Source organism: Ascidia mentula, chromosome 1 (genome assembly GCF_947561715.1).
Source record: "Ascidia mentula chromosome 1, kaAscMent1.1, whole genome shotgun sequence".
NCBI classification, from domain to species: Eukaryota; Metazoa; Chordata; class Ascidiacea; order Phlebobranchia; family Ascidiidae; genus Ascidia; species Ascidia mentula.
In genome coordinates this window covers 25,190,082-25,214,053 of record NC_138566.1, presented here as the reverse complement: position 1 = coordinate 25,214,053, position 23,972 = coordinate 25,190,082, and the positions used below count along the sequence as shown (strand labels likewise).

At 38.1% G+C, this 23,972-nt stretch overlaps 3 protein-coding genes across 3 annotated transcripts; 1 reads left to right on the top strand and 2 right to left on the bottom strand.

Annotated features, from left to right (window-relative positions):
• Positions 1-2,724: 2,724 nt before the first annotated feature.
• Positions 2,725-6,555, bottom strand: LOC145890464 (cytochrome P450 4F4-like). The gene is made up of 11 exons (XM_082981546.1): positions 6,346-6,555; positions 5,462-5,606; positions 5,035-5,167; positions 4,807-4,965; positions 4,489-4,645; positions 4,130-4,252; positions 3,951-4,038; positions 3,519-3,621; positions 3,172-3,388; positions 2,979-3,061; positions 2,725-2,923 (listed from the first exon to the last, which is right to left on the bottom strand). Exons 1-11 carry the CDS (start codon positions 6,553-6,555, stop codon positions 2,725-2,727), a joined length of 1,617 nt encoding a protein of 538 aa, XP_082837672.1.
• A 2,913-nt stretch (positions 6,556-9,468) lies between these two features.
• On the top strand, positions 9,469-14,609 carry LOC145890455 (alpha-amylase B-like). The gene is made up of 14 exons (XM_082981536.1): positions 9,469-9,639; positions 9,920-10,026; positions 10,452-10,540; positions 10,822-10,958; positions 11,349-11,409; positions 11,509-11,679; positions 11,852-11,946; positions 12,315-12,444; positions 12,595-12,670; positions 12,958-13,088; positions 13,429-13,611; positions 13,811-13,918; positions 14,095-14,303; positions 14,490-14,609. The coding sequence occupies exons 1-14, from the start codon at positions 9,469-9,471 to the stop codon at positions 14,607-14,609; spliced, it is 1,788 nt and encodes a 595-aa protein (XP_082837662.1).
• A 1,748-nt stretch (positions 14,610-16,357) lies between these two features.
• Positions 16,358-21,908, bottom strand: LOC145917862 (alpha-amylase B-like). Its single transcript, XM_083003158.1, has 13 exons — positions 21,738-21,908; positions 21,433-21,539; positions 20,725-20,810; positions 20,220-20,356; positions 19,946-20,006; positions 19,479-19,649; positions 19,001-19,095; positions 18,765-18,894; positions 18,282-18,357; positions 17,824-17,954; positions 17,321-17,503; positions 16,871-17,023; positions 16,358-16,388 (listed from the first exon to the last, which is right to left on the bottom strand). Exons 1-13 carry the CDS (start codon positions 21,906-21,908, stop codon positions 16,366-16,368), a joined length of 1,524 nt encoding a protein of 507 aa, XP_082859284.1. The 3' UTR covers positions 16,358-16,365.
• Positions 21,909-23,972: the final 2,064 nt, after the last annotated feature.

Sequence of the window (23,972 nt, the reverse complement as noted above, 5' to 3'; positions counted from 1 at the left end):
ATAGTTGATAAGACCCTACGGGATGAAACAGTGTGCTGCTCTCATTCACCAATCTTATCATCACAAATTCAACATTTAGTTGTGTCTCTCTTTGAAAACTATCATCTAAACTACTTGAAAGAGTTGTAGTTTAAAAGTCAAAAGTTGCCTCAAGCCTAAACGACAACACACTCTTGCTCAAGTTTAAATGTCAAAACTCTCATACATTAAATGTCGAAACTCTCATGATTGCATGTAAAGTCTAGACAAATTCCCGGGCAATTCAAGTCAAAAACAGGGAAACAAAAAACAGGGCAACGTATGCCGCAATAGGTAGCGTTTAGGATAGGCATGGAGTTCTTAGATGAACCTTACTTTAAAGTGTATGGTCCTTGACCCTTAAATGCTTGAGGCTTGGGGCTAAAATGCATTTTTGGCGTCATGAACCAAGAAAATCTGTAAAATAAATTTAGTAAAAACACTAATGTAAGCAAATTGTTACCAAGTGCGCCTCCGGGCCAAACTTATCATCCCAAATCGCCAACAGAACCCTTATGATATATTATGCATAGTTTAACTGCAGGGTTCTTTTCAAAATACCATGTGTAATTGATGCTAATATCCTATTTGTTCACATGGATATACCCAATCGTTTTTTCGCTAAATTGAGGATTTCCGGATATTCAATCATTGGTTTTGAAACGGCTTTTTTTCAGGTTGCTTTCACAGTGGGTAACTTTGCAAAGAAATACCGCCCTTTCAAAAAACACGTACACATCAGCGGTCTATCAATAAGCTACCGCAAACAAAAACATGGTTCTAATTTTTAATTCTTGAAAAAGAAGTAACAAACTTTTTAAAAAACTTAGGGCTGTTTCGGTTTGATGAAGCACGTAACTTCTGACTGGCCAATTTCTCGCAGCATGGTCTCACAAGTTGGCAAATTGCATTGTTCGCCTTTCATTTTGTAATGTCTGTATCAAACTGTACAATATTGATTACCATCAAACGCAACAAAATTTCGTTGTTACTTTAAATGTGCATTTTATTCGCTCAATCGCATTAACCAACTTTTCAATCGCCTACAGCTGATGTTATATTCATCACCTGTAAATCTGGAGGGAAGTATTTGTAACATACGTCACAGAAACCAGTGCTTGAATTGCGTAATGTTTTGCGTGCAGCTTTGCACATGTACTGCATAATCCCATAATGTGACCCAAATGATTTAGCCATCGAATATTCTCGAGTAAAGTGATTAATTCAACATCCTGTTTGCCACATAAAATGTTCTCCTATGCTTAAGTCACATCACACTTATGTTCTTGTATTATATTACTTCGAGCGGTTCGTGATATCACGTGACATTATTAACCAATCAGCTCTCAGTATGGAGAGCTTTAAAAATAGATTGGTGATCATGAAAGCTTGCACGATTATGTCCATACTGAGATCAAAGAGTATATTTGTATTCGGTTTACTTCTTGGACAGTGTTTTAAATAAAGGTAATCTTTTGTAGAAAACGAGTGCAGTTGTGTGAAAATCTGACAGCTCCATATCTGGCCTTTGTTCTGTTACAGGATCGGCGAGGTCTTTAAACTTTACTTCAGGACGTAAAGACCTCGGGTCATCAATATAATTCCTTTCTGATATGAAAAGATTTTTGTGCTGTAGAAACTTTTCCACTGCCATGCATTGCAATCAAACCATGATTAATATTTTACTTAGTTACCAGAAATCACCGCATGTTTGTGTACTGAAGGATGTCGACCTGTGTGTTTTGGGAAGGCACGAGCCACAGCGTTTCTTGTAAAAGCGACTGGTAAACACGACTGAATGAACTTTATTCACTAAAGGTCATACGCACTGTTGGTTTTCAGGTGTCGTATATAAAGGTGTTGGCACAGTTTTCGAAAACGTGTTAGTTGTGGCTGGCATTGTGAGACGATAAACGACCATACTTCAAACATATTTTCTTCTACAGCTATATTTTTATATTTGACATCACTTCATAAATAGGCAAATTGCAGCGCTTCATATGTTACCGACGCGAAATAAAACGATTTATTATTCAGTTATGCTGTTACCCATACTACATGGGGCAAATCGATTTATTCCAAGTAATAAAGCACCCGAAAATCAATTGTCGATATTTATTTAAATAATTGTTTTCTCCTTGGCCATTTCGGTGTGTTTTGCAGTTAAAACACAATAATATTTTGCTTGTAATCGTAAATTACCTCTTCCTCTTAGTGTACCGAAGGTTGTCGACAACAGGGTTTTGTGGGAAGGAACCACACTTTTCTGGTAAAACTCTCCAACGCTTTGTTGTTTGTACAGCACATGTGCGCTATCGCTAGCAAGTTTGCGGTTGCTCATGGAGATGTATGATGCGTCTGTGTTACTTAAAAGAAAATCGTAGCCTTTCATTGAAATTCAAAATAAGTCTTTCATGTATTGCGTGCGCAAGAAACAACTAAACGGCCAATAAACGGTTAGAACAGCTCAGAGAATTACTAAACAAGAAGTCACAATTTCTGGATGTGAGCAATCATCTGAAGGCCTATGTGCCTACCAGACTAAGTTATGAGTCATTAATACGCATAAGATCATAAAATTAGTGACAATGTCATAATTGCGTACACTGAGCAATAACATTTTTTATTCTAAGAATAATGGTGTAGTTACAGCGAAGCAGACATCAAAGTGAAAAATTTGGAATGGCATAAATTTTAAATTTACATTCAATCTCTTAAATTATCATGAGATTTTGAGGATAATTTTTCTAGTTTAATGTAAATTCCATCTTTGCTCTGTAGCGTGAGGGTGGGTTGCATTATTGGTTCGGGTGTATCTTCATCCAAGTACAGGCGATATCGTTGAAGCACTTTTGCAAGCGCAATCTTCATTTCGTTCATGGCAAAGTTTTGACCGATACAGTTTCTGTAGTGAACAAAAAGTTACGCAGCAACTTGTTGTGATCACAGCGAATCGTTACCTAGAACCAGCAGAGAAAGGCAAATAAGCATGCGGAGAACGTTTGGCAATATTTTCCTTTGTAAATCTTTCTGGATCGAATTCCTGCAACAAGCAAAATAAAAATATGCGTAAATCATTTTCTCTCGTTTCAAGAAGAAACCTAAACCATCTTGTAAGTTAAAATATGTAAAATTAAACACGTAAACGCGTACCGTCGGTCTATCCCACAGCAATTTATTTCGATGAAGACTGAAAATATTCAATGCCGTATTTGATCCTTTGGGTACTACAGTCTCGTAATACTTGTTCAATTTACTTTTCAGTGTCATAGGTTCGTGCAGTTTTTTCCCGAGCGAGTAAACAGGTGGGTTTATTCGCATACTCTCTTTCAAAGTCATTGTCAGATAGACTAATTTTGGTAGATCACTTCTATAGAAATAAAAAAAAAACATCGTGTACAAAGGAAAAGTTGGTCTCTGGTGCTTTTTGCTATGTACTATAAACTCTAATAAAAACATACAACTTAACACAAAAATATATCGTGAAAAATGTTTAATACGATTCAATGGTGTGACGATCCTGAAGAATCGTTAGAACTTCATCCCTGCATTTTCCTTGAATATCGGGGTGTTTTGCAAGATTGAAAAGTCCCCAAGAAATTCCTAAATCCAGTGTTGAACTTTAAAGTTGTTTCGAAACTTAAAACTCAAATTTTAAACTCAAATAATTCGAATAGAAAGCGTAGGGGGGAGGTATAGAGTATTATCATTGTAAGGCCTAAAATTAGTGGTGGGATTCAGGTTTTCAAGCGGTTTGCAGTTTGCACAGGTTCTGAGAATTTTACCGACCTCCGCAACATAGGTTAAAAACGTATAAGTATGTCACTTCGAACAGTGTAACTCGCACACACGATCGTATAAACGTCCTCATTTCAGGCCCGGGCCCCTTCGGCCAGCTTGTAGTGAGAAAACAAGATAACGGATAATCTTACCACTTGCCGTGGTGTCATTTCCTTCCACTAAAAACGTGTTGACCTCATCCCGAATCTCAAGGTCGGACAATCCATTCCCATGTTCGTCCTAATCGTAATATTCAAACCTTTTTAGTCAACACTGTTCTGATTAGTGCGATTGGAAAATACATAAATCCGAATTCACTTTTTTTGCTTACTTTCGCCTCAATCAGTATATCTAAGAAGTCACGTGTTTTCTTTCCGGTCATCGTGAAATCATTGCAATCGGAACTTAGATATGAGGATTGTTCTTTTAAAGCCAAACGTCGGTCTCTTATCAACTGTGTGTGACACAAATGTGAATATTTTTATATACCAACTTACATATCTTTGGCATACGATATACCCCAAACCGAATTAACTTTGCCAATAATACAGCACAATGATCAGAAACTATTCTTGGACAGAATATTTTTACACAAAAACTGAATGCTTGCAAATATGGTATCAAGAATATTGTCAGGTCGTGTGGCAACCATCAAACTTACAAACCTATTTAAAATCCTAACACATTTACCTTATCTCCCTGCGAGTGAACAACATCCAGGCACTTCTTGAATTGCTTTCCCAACGAACTTCTCCAAAACAAGAAATTGGGATAAAGGTATGGTGTTTGCAATCGAGTGGTAACAATTTTTGTCAAATCTCTCACAGCATGAATGAAGGGGTGGTTTCTACAGAAAAACGCATGCGACCTTTAACATTCTAAAACAATTTTTGTGCGATATATTGTAGATTAATGGAGCATATGAGAAACCGACATTAAACCATTGTTCTCAAAATGTTCAATGCTTTTCAAAATAATTTGATGTTTAACGTTTAAAGCTGATCTTACTTGACATGTTGGCAATTGGTCTCTGCAGACATTGCACATTTTAACATGGTATCCAACGTCATGAGACTGACGTCATTGCTGATGTCGTAACAACGGTTTGTCACATCTTTCCATTTGTCCAGCATCACCTCCACACAATCGTTTGTAACTTTGGCGTAACTAAAACAGGTTTTGCCTAAATTCGCTCCAGAAGGAAGTACTAATAAGTCAAGTATGTCAATAAAAAACCTTCTCAAAGTGCTAAAATGGAAGGCAGGTGTGATAAGATGCCGATGGCGTTGCCATTTTTCACCATTGCTGGTCAATAGACCATCTCCAATCCAGGGTCTCAAAAACCCATACGTCCCCTCGTTTTTTGGAGCTGCAAAAGCGAACACCGACAGTTGAGTGAAACGCACCACAAGACTTACCAGTACACAGTACAGCTTTTGGCTGCGTTGAATCATTTGTGTAATGTTAATTCGTCTGTCGATTTATGCCTTTCATAGTTGCATTGCTTTACTATTTCTAACGTTGTTTACATAACAAACGTTTCCAAATCTTTAACGACGAAACAAATGGAACAACGCAATGCACAACAGCTTCTTTAGCTCATCAAATTAATGTTTACGTTAACATGACTGCCTTTTATTACAGCGGTAAATGAACATCAAACCTCCAGACGAAAGCAGTGGTTTCGCTGTGTCTGGATGGTGCACGATCAAAGTTGTAATAAACGGGGCAAGCCAGTAGTGGAGCATTGTTGGATGGCTTGTCGTTATTTCAACTCTCTTAAGAAGACCTTCGTGCGTGTGTGGGAACTGTAAACGTTAATATCAACTTATACTGTTAACTTATTTCGTTAATAGCAAACTACATCTTATTACGAAAACGTTAATATCAAACAACTCTTAGATAAATGTCATATTACAGTGGTTTCCAACCTTGTTTGCAACACGGCACCCCTACGTGATTTAAGAAGATTTTACTGCACCCAATGGTGCAAATGAGCGACCGCCACGAATGCCGTTATCAGCCTTCATATCTAATTCCAGATGGAAGGTTAATATGGTCCGGATGTGCCACCTTGTGCGAGTGCGAACCGCGGGTGTGCGACGCCAACACGCCAACGACACACAACTCTTCAGAGAAAATCCGTCGTTTTTCATCATTGGCGTGTCCCTGTACGTTCGCGCGTCCAGGGTCCAGGCCTCGCCGAGCGGCCGCGCGTTTTCGCGCGTCCGATGTTTGAAACGAGGCCCGCGCGCACTGCGAATGCGTGTGGCAGGCCTGCAGCCACAGGCCATCAGCCAACGACCGTTGTTCGGCACTTTGAAAAAAATTGGGACTCTGTCGTTTTTTTGCCCGGCCATTTCGCTGGCCCTGTACATTTGCGCGGCCAGTAGAGTAATTCCAGATGGAAGGTTAATATCATAATAAATAATTGTGCTCTCGATGTGAAGCCCACAGCAAAAATTACCAGAATAAATATAAAGGAAAGCTCGCGGCACCCTAAAAGGTTTCATATGATACCCTGGTTGGGAGCCACTGTCACATTACCTCTATTCTGTGACCGAAAAACCAATGTTTCCGTACAGGTCCGATTATATCATCTAACTTTACCGCATTACGGTAAGTCTGATAGGCTGGGACGATGCAATTCCAAACGAAGTAAGCGGTGGCAAATACGATGGTCAGGTCCACCAGCAATGAAAACGTAACAAAACCAGTCATTAAAAGCGTTTTCAACATTTGGGAGACCAAAGCCATCTTTCACACACTTGAAGCCCAAGTAAATGTTTTAGGAAATTGAGCTAAACTCTGCAACACATTTATGTCTTTGAAATCAGAATCGTCCTTGCATCGAGTTTTCTTTGGTGCTGCCTTTACCGCTTCCTTACCCTGTAGCGAACGCCAACTTCTGTCTGGGTTTTTTGATGTCAAGGCTATCTTCAAACATTGTCTAGTAACGTTAAACCCAAAGGAGAATCGATTGTTTGTCTGGTGGGTCACGTGCTGCTGTTTGCATAGGTTAGTGTTAAACCACGCACTACCATCACATCGATATTTATAAAGCAGAAAACGCCCTTTTCGACGTTTTGGTCTTCTTTAAACAAACTGTGTTAAAAAGGTTTATGATTCATTCGTGCATTAATTTCAATGGATATCATAAGTCATGCAGGAAAAAGCGGCGCTCACCTAAAATAACAGTACAAAATGTACAATGAAAAAAAAACACTGGCTTAAGTTTACTGTTACCGTTCTATTTGTGTGTGAGGATGTGATTGCGAGGTATTAGGTCAAGTAACAAGTCACGTACAAAAAAATTTTTGTCCCCTGATTTTTTTGTCTGCACCAGGATTTGAACCCTTCATATCCTGGGCACGAATCCCGATCGGCTTTTCATCTTGGTATATGGGTCGAGCGCTTCACGAATGCTGCCAATGAACCGCCTCACCCCTGATTTATTTTCTGTGGCGCACTTGTGTGCAATAGCTCTTTGGCGCGACCAAGCGGTCCGGCAAACTTTGAAAAGTAGCCAGGTTATAGTTTTGTTGTCATACTTTTGAGGTGGGCACTTCATGGTTCTTAGTTAAAGCTATGCGACAAAACTCATTAATGAGTCTGTGTTATGATAATATTTTCAGAGGCTTTAACAGACAAGTGTTATTATAGCGTATTGAAACATACATACTTAGGAATTATTCTAAATAACACTATGTTGCACAGTTTTGTATAATTTAAAACTGGTTGTTTGAAGGCAATTTAAAAAGGACCTAACGGTTAATATTTAACTGATAAAGTATTTATAAGCTTCTCTTAATATCGACCAAAGAAAGAAGAACGCTAATTATTCTATTTATAAATTCGATTTACATATCGGCTGGAAAACGTATTTTTATCTGCCCTTCTGGTACAAATAACCAAACTGTTTATGTTTTCAAATTTTCGCATGCTACAAGGTTACGTCACTCCATTACTCTGATGAAAATCAGTCAAACGCTTAAAAAATCTCTAATAAAACACACCAATGAATGCGCAATGAAGGTAACAAACGTTGACTATTTTCAACCAAGAATAAAATATACGTAACCACATGAAAAGCTTGGAATCCATTTTGAAGAAAACTCGATTGGAAAATTTTCATAAACACTTACCTCCTCTTCCACCAGTGGGCGGTACGGAGTTGGACGTGCAGTCCCCACCTGGACAGTTGCAAGGCGCGTTCATGTGAAGAGCAATAACTGGATCTTCAGTAGGCGGAATGTAAATGTTGGCTTCACCATCCGAACCCACACTTACACAAGAACCTGAAGAGGAATTAAGATATGTACTCATTGTGCTTGATTTTATGGACTCTTGGTGTTGAATACTGATTTACCTGATACAACTATTTTGCATGCCATGAAAAGGTTAGGGAAAGGCAATTGGAACATTTTGCTTCCCATTTTAACGTGTGCTTGCATTACTAACAATTTTTGACAAAACAATAGAACGTAATGTTATGGTAATACTTTTTTTTAATAAAAACTTGTATAGTAAGCTGTTTCCTTCACTCATTTTTGTGCCAAAAAACTATTTTTTTCTACACCTGTGCAGGAGTTGTTGATTTTGTTGCTTTTGCTTGTGTAAAAGATATCATCCTTGAAATACGTGATAAGAAATTCGCAACATAAAAGACTTGTTTTGAATAAAAGTTTGCTACGAACAATCGCAGCTGTCTTGATTTCAAAGACAGGCAACGATTTTCGTCAAAGTAACGTGTCGAATGCAGGCCGCAGTTAATCATTTGAAAGAACATTGCCCTTTTGTTGAGGCCACGTGTCACGAAACTGGCCAATCAGGTTCTTGTGTTAGTGTGGGTTCGGATGGTAAGGCCAACATTAACATCCCACCATCTGAGGATCCGTTTATTGCTCTTCATGTAAACGAGCATTGCAACTGTCCGACTGGCCGCGCTTTAGTGGAAGGTGGTTACTAAATTATTAGTTTACAATTTCCTTCACAAGAATTAAAAATTAGAAGCCATGTTTTTGTTTGCGGTAGCTTATTGATAGACCGCTGGTGTGTATTTTGTTACAAAGCTACTCACTGTAAAAGCTACCTGAAAAAGGCCCTTCCAAAATCAATGATTGAATACCCGGAAATCCTCAATTTAGCGTAAAAACTAATGAGTATATCCATATCATCACATGGGATGAGCCACATTAATTACGCATGACATTTTTTGGTATTTTGAAACAAGCCGTAAAATTTTTAATTATGCATGAAATATGATAATGGTCTTGTTGGCGATTTTTGGCCTTTCAAGAAGATAAGTTTGGCCCAGAGGCTCACTCAGTGACAATTCGCTTACATCAGTGTTTTTAACTGATTTTCAAGATTTGTTTGGTCCAATTACGGCAAAAGTGTGTGTGCTACTGTGATGAACAATCACAGTTTTTGCAGTTTTTTGGTTTCGTTTTGTTGTTATTATGCAACTGCGTCAACACATCCATTAAAACAGAGTGAATTTATTTAATATAAAATTCATAATGACTCGATTAATTAAAGAGAGTTTTCAAAAACATGATTGAATCCCGTATGTAGCGCGTATAACTAATGTTATACATTCAATGATTGAACAGAGTAAAACATGTAGTTTTTGAAACAAGCTTTGCAGTAAAGCTAACTCAAGTTACAATGCGGGTGTTTTTGATAATGCTGAGCCTTCTGGGTTCATGTTTGGACCAATGGTGCACAAAGTACGAAGACGGAAGGGCCGGAATGGTTCATTTGTTTGAATGGAGTTGGGACACAATTGCTGATGAATGCGAAACCTTTCTCGGACCGAACAAGTTTGCTGGAGTCCAGGTAACGTTATGTGGGCGTTGGATAACGTTCAAAAACTCTGGAGAAAAAAATATTTGGTGTAGAACATTAAAATCAATAAAAGACCAAAGTAAAATATGGACATTTTTTATGTGTTTGTAATAGATTTACTGATATAAGCCTAAACTGATTCAAACCGGAAAAATTTTAGATATACCTTTATCGGTCCTTATAGAACTTTCAGTATATTTTGTTCGCTATAGTTGTAATCTGTCGCAAAATTCAAATGATTTATTTTAAAAAGACCTTTATTATCCGCCAGGTGTCGCCCCCGAGTGAAAATCGTATTGTGGGTGGTCAGTGGTGGGAAAGATACCAACCAGTATCGTACAAACTTGAAACCAGATCTGGCAACAGAGCAGCATTCGCGTGAGTTAATATACCCCAAAAAATCACTTGGGACATGATAGCTGAATCATCCATGATTGAATTCAATTTCCTTTTTGGGTCGTTTTTAAGCAAAGTCAAAACATGAAATCGCGCAGTGTTAAGATATCCTCCTGTCCCTTTTTGGTTTAACCTTTTTGTGATTTTGTTTTGCTTGTTCACAAACAACATTCACGTTAATATTCTGTTTGTTTCTAAAATGAGCTGACAATGATAATCGAGTTGTTGAGATGTCCTGCGGGCCAGACGAAAACGGTTCCACGTTGTGACAACTTTGTTGTCATTGTTAATTCAGTTTGATACAAAACTTGGTAAACTTACCTTAAAACTTGTGAACCTTGGAAGTTGTAATTACAAACAAAGACAGAACTAAAATTTATTTTTGTCCTATATGTTTTTGTCCACAGGAGCATGGTGCGTCGTTGCAATACCGTGGGAGTCAGAATCTACGCTGATGTCGTCATCAATCACATGTGCAGAGCAACTGCAGGATCAGGTGAGTTTGTTTGTCAGGTGGTCTTAAAGAGAGAGGCAACCATTTTACGCTGGTCGTGTAGGCATTGTATAGGCTCTTACTGTGACCATGGCAACAAACACGTCCCTAACTTTGCAGAATAAAAAGAACACTTATGACAAAATAACTCATTCTATTTCAGTGCTTTCTATTTTTACATTTTAGAGAAGCGTAGTTTTTATTAGTAACTACATACCGATAACGTCTGTATGCAACGGCATATTCTCGCACACAAGTTTCACATGTCGACCTCTGTTGAGCAGGCTATGGAACCGGTGGGTCGTATTACAACGCGGCTAAAGAAGACTTCCCGGCCGTTCCCTACTCCTCGTTAGACTTCAACGACCGAAGATGCCAAACTACCACTGGAAACATTGTTAATTACGCCGATGCCACACAGGTGAGTGCAACACGCACTAAGATTGTTTGCTGGTCAATGAAATGTTAGCGATTTCTAGTAAATCCTAACTATAAAGTTTAATAGTTTGTGAGAGCATTGGTAAATATTCATTGTAAGTTTTCAAATCGTAAAATTTGCAGAATCAATCAACAAAAATACATATGAATAAGCATGGAGCCAATAATGTGAGTTTGTGAGCTGCAGACAAATGACCATTGTTTCGACCTATAAGATCCATTAGTGCAGCTTGCAGTGACTATGGGCGAAAAAATGCATATTTCAGAATGGTAAATGGGGTCTGAATAAAAGCGGATAACACTTTACGTATGTTCTGGTAGATAAGTTTACATGTAGCAAAAATACAAACTCACCAACATCGTGTTGAAACAGGTGAGGAACTGCAGACTGGAAACTTTGCTCGATTTAGACCAAGGGAAAAGTTACGTCAGAGGTAAATCACGTGCGTTGTGTTCTTGACATAGAATATATGTATAAAATATACGCTGAGACATCCAAGGAAAATTACTCCTAGACAAATTTTCGTTTACAGGAAAGATCATTGCTTTTCTGAACGACCTGCTCAGCTTGGGCGTGGCCGGGTTCCGTGTGGACGCATGCAAACACATGTGGCCCGGTGACCTTGAGTTGATCTTCGGAAGTGTTAATGACGTAGAGTGGGGAGGTAGACCCTTTATATTCCAGGAAGTCATCGACCAAGGAGGTAAAGTCAGTTCACCGAGTCAGCACAAACTCGTTTCAACTTTGTGTCAATAAAAAACAAAAAGGAGCATAAGGAATAAATTGTTACTGAATTAAATTTGAACATAATTATTCCTTTAACAAGTACTTCCTGAGACTAAAAAACTTGTTGTTATTGAGTTGTTATAAAACAGGAGAGCCCATCAAGGCGTCCCAGTACTTTAAAATCGGTCGTGTCACGGAGTTTAAATACGGAATCAACCTTCACAAAAACTTGAACAAAATTCAGGTAAGTTCTTTCTCCTAAAATACGCGCATACTTGGTACACAGCATCAGTGTGGTTGGAGATATTATCTGAGTTTGTTGTCATGGTAATGTGAATGTGTGTGACCTTCATAAGCAACTGATATCGTTGGATTTTAACATTTTGTTTGATTTACCGTTAGATTTTTTAAAAACTTTGAACAAGACGCTATAGTGCTCCTAAGCTACATATTTTTAAATTTTTCGTGATCAATGTCAATCAATACAGATTAAATAGCCACACATATGAACCTTTATAACTTATCTTATATAATTCGACCACGCCTATATTGTCCAATACAGAAGTTCTAGGTTTTGTCTTAACAATCGCCAACGTCTGATATTTTCTATAGTACCTGCAGAATTTCGGTGAAGCGTGGGCGATGATGCCTAGCGGGAAAGCGGTTGTCTTCCTCAATAACCATGACAACCAGAGAGGACACGGAGGCGCTGGCCAATCAATCACTTTCAAAGATGCCTACAGTAAAATTTTGCCCGGCTCTAGTATAACTGCTTAATGAAAAGTGCAATGTAACTTGTCAAATTTGCATGTAGACGCCTACAGAGCAACTGTTACCATATTACACACAATAGTAAAGTCACTTGAATTAATTTAACCTGCGTTTAATGCAGATTTGAAGATCTTCACTGCTTTCATGATGGCTTGGCCTTATGGAGTCCCTCGAATTATGTCCAGTTACTACTTCGCGTAAGTTTAATTTCGTTGTTTCTCCTGTATAGCAAAATCATGTGCCTTGTTCAGCTGCAAACAAATGACATTGAAAATATTGGTAAGTGGCTGCTGTGTTCATTACAAACACATTCTATTACTAAGAAGTGCGCTGATTAGTTCAGGAATGTACAAGGCATGCGAAGTTTGGGAGTTTTAAGGGCAAACATGCTGTTTATTCCGTTCTTTGCCATAAGCTTACTTTCAAAATGTGGTCTATAATTTATTATAGTGCTTTGAATCATGACTAACTTTATTTCCACCAGCAATCGTAATGTGGGTCCTCCCCCTAAACAGAGAAGCATAACCGCCGACGGTTTGTGTGGAAATGGTTGGGTTTGCGAACACAGGTGGAGACAGATCAAGAACATGGCTGCCTTCGCCGCTGCTGCAGAAGGTGAAAGCAACAGCGTTAAGTAACGAGATTAGTCAAACAAAGCCGGAAATTTTTTTAAAAAAATGGGAGAATTCTTTCTATAAAGAAAAAACTTAAGTTTTGTGAAGTTTAACTGTTATGACAGATGAGGAGGACATTTTCGATGGCTAAACAAAATTGTGGATTTTTAATTAATTACATCAGGAGTGTAATATTTATCTTTGACATCACTGCTTAAATCTTTTCGTTCGGCGTTCGCTGCCTTGTTCACTCTCATGTTTATTTCAGCCCCCTTGTGTGAAACCAGCCGCTGTATTTGGAGATTTTTACTCTACCACAGCGAGATAAATTACATTTGCAGGACAGCCGGTAAACAACTGGTGGACAAACAACAACAACCAGATTGCTTTCTCTCGTGGCAACAAAACGTTCCTCGCTATCAACAAGGCAGGTTTCGATATGAATGTGATCCTACAGACTGGGTTGCCGCCAGGCGATTACTGCAACGTCAACGCTGGTGATTTCATCAGTAACGTCTGCACAGGTCCAGATAAAATAATATTTTGATAAAATAATAAAGCAAAAATAATTGACTATAGAGAAACGTTTTTGTTTATAAGAAAGAAAAAGTAAAATTCATGCAGGTTTAATGTTTTATTTGCAACTTACAATAAACACACTCTGAGGCTGTGGGACAAAATATTTCGTTGTATTGCACAATAAGCATTTATCTTGACTTTCAGGTCCTTGTGTAAGTGTGGGTTTGGATGGTAGAGCCGACATTTTTATCGTGCCTTCGGATAATCCAGTGATTGCTCTCCATGTCAACGCACCTTGCAACGTTCCATCTGGTAGCTGCTTGGCATCATAACAAAATGCATTTTTCTTCTATATTCGATTATAGGAACTAAATCCTAAACTGTTTACTTCCAAAGAGAATTGGTTTTTAGTTTTGCCAAAAATACGCCAGTTTATTGTTGGACTGAAACAACCTAAATATATTAGAATGTGAATGAGTCGTTTTTAGAAGCTAATATGAAATTATGCTCAGGAACTTGCTCTGGTTGCGCCAACTGCAATCAGAGGTACGATTGTGGTCACCCTGGGACCGATAAAACTCAATGTGAAAGCAAAGGATGTCTCTGGTGTCCCGTGGCCAGTGGTAGTGGCCCCTGGTGTGTTGTAAGAACGACACCTAGCGGTAGTTCGAGTGGTTCTCCAAGCTGCACGGTGAATGTGAGTACACAAGAAAGAAAGATGATTAAATGACAAAAATAGAGATTGAAGATCGTGTACATTGAAATAAGTGTAATTATTGCATAAAGGCTTTCATTATTATAACGAAATATTGTCTTATCATATCTTTTGACATGGTATATTAGTCTTACTACAACAAACGCTTCAACGTACTGTTAATTTCAGGATTTCTCTAAGCAAGACTGTGGATTCTTCGGAATTGACAGGTACCACTGCGAAAGCAAAGGATGCTGTTGGGCGCAATCGTTCATCGGTGGCATCCCCTGGTGCTTCTACCCGGCATAAAAATCCTACCCTTTTGATTTAGTATCAAAACATAATTCGGCCCATATAATAAATTATTCGGATATCAAAGTCTTGAATGTACTTTTTCATACGAGCAACGTTTTTAATATACGGTAGTTTTTTATTAGAACCATACTCAAATCAAACCAAATGATACAGCTAATTCGCTTTGTACAGTTTCAAACAGTTTTGTTTTTAAATATTTTGTTGATAAATAAAATTACGTGACATTATGACACCATCGCATTCTTTGAACAAATACTGTAGCACGAAGCAATAAAGTAAACGTTTATTGCACGAATACTCAAACCTTGCAGCTCAAAATATTTACTTTTGAAAGCAACTGCTGGTTTACATAAAACATATGGTATATCCGATGATGTTACTTTAGCAATGTGAAATCTTTTCACATTTAACAGTACAAACGGCCACAAAACCCATATATTAAGCATCAGTTATCACATGTGTTGGTTCCTTTTTATTCCACAACACCAGTAACTTTTCAAACAACATATTGGGAAAGTACAATTATTAAACATTATTAAAATTTTGCTCATGATCGGTAAATTGTTGATAAATAAACCTTGGGTAGTTATTTCAAATTGTCAGAGACAGTGTTGCGGTTTAGTGAAAACCCTAATGCGCAACTCGTGAAACAAGGAAACCTTACTGGGCAGTCACTAACAATATTGTAACCTTGATGTTCTTCTTTGCGGTCGTACCTACTCTGTATGAAGACTACAAGTATGACATATAACAACATAAAGCTTCCCTAGCAGGCAGAAAAAATTTTTGTCCCCTGATTTTTGAATACACCGAGATTCGCACCCAGGAAATTCTGACCACGAATCCCGATCAGCTTTTCTTCTTGGTATAAAATTTTTTCGACCACTTGGCAAACGCATTATAATTTTGATTTCACCAAAAATTTTCACCCTTTTGGACGATTTGGTCTTCTTTAAACAAACTGTGTTAACAAAGTTTGTGTTTCATTCGCGCATTAATTTCAATGGATATCATGAGTAATGTAGGAAATACAGGAGCATGTAAATATGATCAGGTTTGTGGCGCTCTCCTAAAATAACAGTACAAAATGTGCAATGAAAAAAAAACACTGGCTTAGGTTTACTGTTACCGTTCTATTTGTGCGTGAGGATGTGATTGTGAGGTATTAGGTCAAGTAACAAGTCCCGCATACAAATTTTGTTGCCCCCTGATATTTTGTCTATACCGGGATTTGAACCCATGATATCCTGGCCACGAATCCCGATCAGCTTTTTTTTCTTGGTATATGGGTCGCGCGCTTCACCAATGCTGCCAATGAACCGCCTCACCCCTGATTTATTTTCTGTGGCGCCCTTGTGTGCAATAGCTCTTTGGCGCGACCAAGCGGTCCGGCCAACTTTGAAAAGTAGCCAGGTTGCAGTTTTGTTGTCATAATTTTGCGGCGCGAACTTTATGGATCTTAATTAAAGCTATGCGACACAATGAATCTGTGTTATGGTATTACTATCAGAGGCTGTAACAGACAAGTGTTGGCGTATTGAAACATGCATACTTTGATTTCTACCTATTGCGTATCAATTAATAAAAAAACATTTACGGAAATAATAATACACTGATATTTTCTTTTATTGGAATAAAATTATGGCAAGAAACCGAGATGGTAGGATTTCTATGTGGGATGAAGACACAGAGGAATCCACTAGTGTCGGATTCTGTCCAACAACGTCCTTCGGTTTCGTTTCGGTGCTGGTCAATTCCTGGGTGCCCGCATTCCTAAATAACACAATGTGGCATCATTTTGTATAATTTAAAACTGGTTCTTTGACGGCAATTTAAAAAAGGACCTAATGGTTAATATTTAACTGATGTAGTAACTACTTTAATGTAAAGTAGTCAGGCATATTTATAAGCTTCTCATAATATCGACCAAAGAAAGAAGAACGCTAATTATTCTATTTATAAATTCGATTTACCCGCATATCGGCTGGAAAACGTATTTTAATAAAATCTGCCCTTCTGGCAAAATTATACAAATGTTTAATTTTGGGAAGTTTCGCATGCTATTCAGAAAGATTTCATCACTCCATAACTCTGATGAAAATCAGTCAAACGTGAAAAAAATCTCTAATAAAATGCGCAATGAAGGTAACAAAAGTGTATTATTTTGAACCAAGAATTAAATATACGTAACCACATGAAAAGCTTGGAATCTATTTTGAAAAAAAATCGTTAGGAAAATTTTTATAAACACTTACCTCTTCTTCCACCAGTGGGCGGTACGGAGTTGGACGAGCAGTCCCCACCTGGACAGTTGCAAGGCGCGTTCATGTGAAGAGCAATAACTGGATCTTCAGTAGGCGGAATGTAAATGTTGGCTTTGCCATCCGAACCCACACTTACACAAGAACCTGAGGAGGAATTAAGATATGTACTCATTATACTTGATTTCATAGACTTGGTGTTGAACACTGATTTATATGACAACATGATACAATTATTTTGCATGCCATGTGAAATTCAGGGAATGGCAATTGGAACATTTTGTTTTTCTGCTAAATTTTTTTTTTTAAATAATATAACGAAATGTTACGAGGATATTTTGACTTCAACAGGTTCAAACATGTATTAAAAAAGATTCTTTTACTTCTGTGAAGTAAAAACTTTTCACTTATTTTTGTGCTAAAAAAATGATTTTTTTTCTTTACCTGTGCAGGCGTTGTTGACGAAATCACCAGCGTTGACGTTGCAATAATCGCCTGCCGGCAACCCTGTCTGTAGGATCACGTTCATATCGAAACCTGCCTTGTTGATAGCGAGGAACGCTTTGTTGCCACGAGAGAAAGCAATCTGGTTGTTGTTGTTCGTCCACCAGTTGTTTACCGGCTGTCCTGCAATCGAAATCAAGCTATTCCTTTAGTGACGCATGACCACAATGTAGAAGGGCATTACTTTGTGTATCATAAAGTAAAACGCTTTACTTCGGCAAAAAACTATTCACTTCAGTCGCTGTTCGTACAAAATTACTCACGAAAAAGGTCAATTATTTCCAGTCATTTCATAGGACAATATTTCATAGATAAATTTCAATGTAATTGTAAACATTCTCCTCAAAAACATATCCAGATCGAATGGGTCATTTTTTACCAATGTCTACCGAGATTCAAATGCTAAATATTAGAGTATTTAACAAGTGCATTCCTTTTCCTACCGTCTGCAGCGGCGGCAAAGGCAGCCATGTTCTTAATCTGTCTCCATCTGTGTTCGCAAACCCAACCATTTCCACAGGATCCGTCAGCATTGACGCTTCTTTGGTTAGGAGGAGGGCCTTCATCGGGATCGCTGATGGCAAGATAGGAATAGTTAACGGATTTTGAAGAGATAAATGAATTTAATGCTAATACATATGCAGCATCTATATATGACAAATAGTTGGAGTTTTTGTGTCAGGCGAAAATTGCTCAATGCAAGGAAGTGAGTGGAAAAAATCAGTTTTATTAACGCCGACTGTTTTTTTTTATTTTTAACTTTTCTACTTGTTTTATTGCCAATTAAGTCAGCATTAATTGCATGACCCAAAATTTCAGTTATATGATTTTGTTCCTGTCATAATTGTGATTTTAGCTGCAAAATAATTTTTTCCCTTGAAACAGTCATCATCAAACTTACGAGAAGTAGTAACTGGACATAATTCGAGGCACTCCATAAGACCAAGCCATCATGAAAGCAGTGAAGATTTTCAAGTCTGCAAACAAACATAGGTAATTGTGTAAGCTGCAGACAGATGGCCACTGTTTCGACCTAAAAGGTCTCATCAGTGCAGCTGGTGTAAGTTTGGATTTGTTTCAAAGAGAATTTGGTTGCTATTTATCGCATTACATGATATGTAAGATGTGTAGGCATTTTATGTTTATTACTATATTTCTATTCCCTGGCTGGTTTATTTCTCTCTGTATGTATGAGGTGGTAACAATATTTGCTTGAAAACAACACAGCTATTCCAGTTGCAAAAATAAAACGTTATTCGCTAATGTCTCAAATGTCTAAGAGCAAATTAGTGTGATATTGATTAACTGTAAACATATAATACAAATTTTCAACCCACGCACACAAACAGAAGTAGTTGCATAAAAGTGCATTTTAGTGTTCTACCGTACGGATCTTTAAATGTGATCACATCCCCGCCAGCTCCGTGACCTCTCTGGTTGTCATGGTTACTCAGGAAGGCAAGGGCATTTCCGTCGGGCATCATTCCCCACGCTTCACCGAAGTTTCCGAGGTACTAAAGAGATATTTATACCTTTATAAAGAGTTTAGAAACCTATTCTTGGAAAGTCAATGTTTTCGGAAACATGATCCGCATTTTGTTTTTGAAACTAAGAACTCACTTGAATGCTGTCCATTGTGTTGAAAATGTTGGTTCCATATTTAAACTCTGTAACACGCCCAAGACCGAAGTACTCTGAAGCCGTGATGGGCTCGCCTGTTTAAACGAGAAGTTCCAGTTCAGTTTTTGTGATGGTTAAACCCAAGTTTGATAAAGAATATAACGCAATTCAATTGTACTCGAAGTATTATAAAATATAGTGATTCCTCAAATACCAAGGTGCCTAAAGTATTTTATTAGAGTCAGACTGCGATGCCAAACGAATAGAAATTTCTACATTATTTGTTTACTATCGGTAAAACTGTATATAAGGTCATTAAAGAGGAAGATTCTTTAACAATGGATCTAGAAACGTAACAATGATATCATATGATTTTGCTTCTGGTTACAACGTTTTCTTGATAAGCTTATATGCAATGACGGCAGTGTGTGTTACATATCTTAGTAGAGACTAACACATGATTTAGCACTGACTTTACCTTCTTGTTCAATGACTTCCTGGTAAAAGAAGGGTCTACCTCCCCATATTACGTCATTGACACTTTCGAAGATCACATCAAGGTCACTGGGCCACATGTGCTTGCTCGCATCCACACGGAACCCGGCCACGCCCAAACTAATCAGATCGTTCATGTAGTCAATAATCTTTCCTGTAAAAAATAAATTTAGTTGTCCGAGATGCGACCCCTCAATATTTGATATCTGTTTTCAAAGTCTTACTGAAGGGTGTAAATTATTTCATCGAACACCTTTTACAGTTTAAAAAGCATGTATTATAATTTATTATCTGTTATACATAGATTCTTCAAACCGGGTAGGTACGACCGCTAGACAGAACATACAGATTGCATTATAGTGTTTGTTATTGGCAAATAACGTTTTTATTTTCTTGTTTTACAAACTGCGCATTAGGTTTTTCCCCTAAACCGCAACACACATAAGTTACCTCTGACGAAATCGGTTCCTTGGTTCAAATCGAGCAAACCAAAAAGTTGGCAGTCCCTCACCTGGTGAAATGCACATGATGTAAGATTTGGAAGGTACAGTTTCAATATATAAACTAATCTGTAAATACTGCATAAAGTCTTTACTTCCATTTCCGAGACCTACGCATACCTACGCATACCTACGCATACCTACGCATACCTACGCATAGCTAATTTTTTCATACATTTTTGAGAGTTGCGATCGATTGAAACGGAGCTGAAAATTGCAATCACCTCAGCGGCATCGCTAAAATCTTCAATGATACCAGAAGAAGTTTGACAGTTGTCGTCGTTAAAATCCTCCTGGCTGTAAGGTACGGCCGGGAAGTCTTCCGTGTCCGCATTGAAAGACGATCCCCCGGTTCCTGTGCCTGTTCACCATAACTTAACTTATACCTATGTGTATTTTTGTAAAATGGGGAAATTAGATACGATTTTCGACAAAACTTTAAACGTTGTTTGCCAGGCCTATCATTTTTCTATGGAATTTAAAAAAGGCTACAGACGATGCTTACATTCCAGAATGGTCGGAATTACAACCAAAATGTTATAATATGAGATTCTTTCATACAATACGTGTTGCTTCTATCTACTAAGACAAGATAATAAACGTGTCTCCCATGCCCGCATTAATGTAAACGCGCACACATTGCTATGCCAACTTAACCTCCCTCCCCACACCCGTATAAACCTCGCACAGCTGCCTTTTTTCGTCACGAAGACAAACATTCCCGCTCACCTGAACCTCCCTCCCCGCACATGTGGTTGATGACGACATCGGCGTAGATTCTGACTCCCACGGCATTGCAACGACTCACCATGCTCCTGTGGACAGCATAGAAGCGCTAGTTTTGTCTTTATTTCGAGTTCTAAAGTTTATTAGAAAAAAATGCATCACGAAGTCTTGCGTTATGAAAACTTATCAGTTTGTTTTGGAAGGGAAAACAATTTGGTCAGATACAAACGCACAACTTTTTGCGTGTGTGTTGCAAAAAAATCGCAACAAAAGTGTAAAAAAAAATGTGTGCGGTTGGAACCCTTTTGGAACGAAAAATACTTTATACAATTTTGTGAAAAGGTATTTTGTACAACTTAACTGTTACTGTGACATCACAAAGAAACCCGTTTATTGGTCCCGTAATTTTTTAGTCAAAATAAGCAAGCTTAAATTGATGCATATTATGTTTTTTTGTACTGGCGGATTTTTCACGCAAATTTTTGCTCCGAAACTTTAAAGAAAATATGACAGACAGCACAGTCACCACAAAAAATGAGGTTTTGGTATAGAGCTTGCACCCCCCTTGAGAATTGGTTTAAGTCCCCCGGTTAAGAACCACTGCTTTAGAACGATTAATTTTGATTGTCTTTGAGCACCGATAAAATGCGAAAATCCAATTTTAACTGTATTAAAATAACTACCCAAAATTCTGAAATAACATTAACTTACGCGAATGCATCTCTGTTGCCAGATCTAGTGTTGAGGATGTACGAGATTGGTTGGTATCTTTCCCACCACTGGCCTCCGACAATACGATTCTCATTCGGGGGCGACACCTGGCGGATAACAAAAACTTAAGGTCACATAACCCAAGGTTTGTTTGGGCGAATGGTGTTCACTTGGGTTACACATCATTGCAGAAAAACAGAAACAAACACAAGGCAATATAACCAACATGTTGGTATTTTGTACGTTAAACCTGCGGCACACACTGCTGTTAGTTTGAACGTTACCCAACGCCCACCCCACGTTACCTGGACTCCAGCAAACTTGTTCGGTCCGAGAAAGGTTTCGCATTCATCAGCAATTGTGTCCCAACTCCATTCAAACAAGTGGACCATTCCTGCCCTTCCGCCTTCGTACTGTGTACCCCATTGGGCCAAACATGCACCCACTAGGCCCAAGAACGCCAACAACACACGCATTATATCAGTTGGTTATGCTACAGGTCTTACTAAAAAAAATAAAAATTACAACTTTAAAGTTATGGTAAAAGTGCGTCATCTAATTTTCTTTTACTTTTTTCCTCTTTATTCAACATAAAGTATGAAGTTTGAATCTGAAATCGCGCGTTGTTTAACATTTTTAAACAATTATTGAATGAAAATCATCTTCAGTCTGAAGTGATTTATTACCAGACAAAATGACCAGTATTCTCGTGACAGCAAATAAAAGTATTGCACAATTTAACTTAATTGGTTGCAAAAGTTTCCCTTTTCACACGCACAAAACAATATCACCGGCGGAAATGTTTCCGGATCCAGAATGGAATGGAGCCTATATATTGTGCTGGAGCGTGGGAAAGCGTGGAGTTGCGCTGGTTTTAAATGCACCTTCGTCATTGTTTGTTCACGTCGACATTTGCCGCGTTGCAAAACCCATACTCAAACAGTGGAAATATACTTCGACTTACTCCTCGAACCTTTCTCTGTTGTCGAGAATAACGACAGAATATCTCGTAATTGCAAACAAAATGTTACGTGAATTTTCCGTCAAAAAAAACTCATCTTTCAAAATAATTTTTTTTTGTTTAAACCCGACTCGCGTCGTCAAACAGCTGACCTTTTTAACCTTAAACTGACGAACTTTTCACCTTAACTTTGTCAGAACACTGAGTCACGTTAACATCAGGTGACGATATTCCCACAGCACGGGTGGGATCAGTTGGTCGTTGCGCAACTACTGCAGAGTAAGATGTAATATTTGCATGGGATGGGGGTTAATTGCAGTCAAAAGTTCTTCCCAACTGAGTCAAAGCAGTTGAATGTTTCGGGCAGTGATCTGACAACCAAACTTCTCACAAACAAAACTTATTATTGTTGGTTTGGTCGCAATCGGAATACGTTTGAGCAAATAATGCCCTTTCAGACGATTAAACTTCAAAACAGTTTTAAAACCGTGACTCATCGGTGCCCATAGTATTTATAAAGCTGGAGAACGTTTTAAGCCTGCATGGCGATATATTCACTTTGTGTTTGTTTTTTCCAGGTTTATCACAAAAGTCAATCGATATCCTTTTCCAAAGATATAAACGTAGCATGTGTAGGTTATGGGCAAACCGCTTCGACCCTCTTTAGCGCTCGTTAAGTTTTAGTTGGCGCAAAAAAGTGCAGCGGATTGTATTTGTTTAATCGCAGAAAACTCTTGTCTACAAAAATTTTGAGGTAGAGCGGTTTTATGTATATCATCGTGCAGTGTATTTGGTCCACAAAATGTAGTTTGGTTGATGATACAAGCGTGAATGTCTTCAAAAACATTACAACTTGGGAGGGTGATTGGCAGCATGAACCAAGCGCCCGACCCGTACACCAAGAATAAAACCTGATCGGGTTTTGTGCCCAGAAAAACAGTACTACAAGACGGCTATTATGGCAAAAATTTTTGTAAGTGTCAACGTTTCAGTGTAGAAACATGGTAATGGAAGTTACGTCAAAGTGAAACTGTTCGTTTTCACAACAATAACAGTAACCTAGTTCGAATATATTTGTTGAATCTTCAAACGCCTTTGTTCTGTGGATTGCATAAAAAAATAAAGCTCTTACGCCAGGCTCTGTTACTATTCATCGCTGTCTCAAAGTAATTATGTTTCTGCTCAATTCGAAATCTTTGGCAAAAATCAATTTCGTAAAAACGCCAATGGTGTTTCTAAATTCAAGCAAATTAATCACCGCGTGGTTGTCAGACTGCAATAAACGCTAAAATCCAAAATTTTATAGAAAAAGCCAAAACAAGAAAATGTGATAAAAAATTTACGGGATAAAAGTTATTGAACTGTTTTCAAGAGTAACTTATTAATAAATATTTATATAAAAGTATCGAATACAATGAATAATGTATGTCGTCACACTGCCTGCCTTTTTTCGTACTCATGCAACAACCGGGCACTACTGACATTTCTTACTACTAAAAAATACATGAAGAAAATAACCGGCGGATAATATTTATTTGAGCCAAATTATGTTTGACATGAAACCGAAATGGTAAGGTTT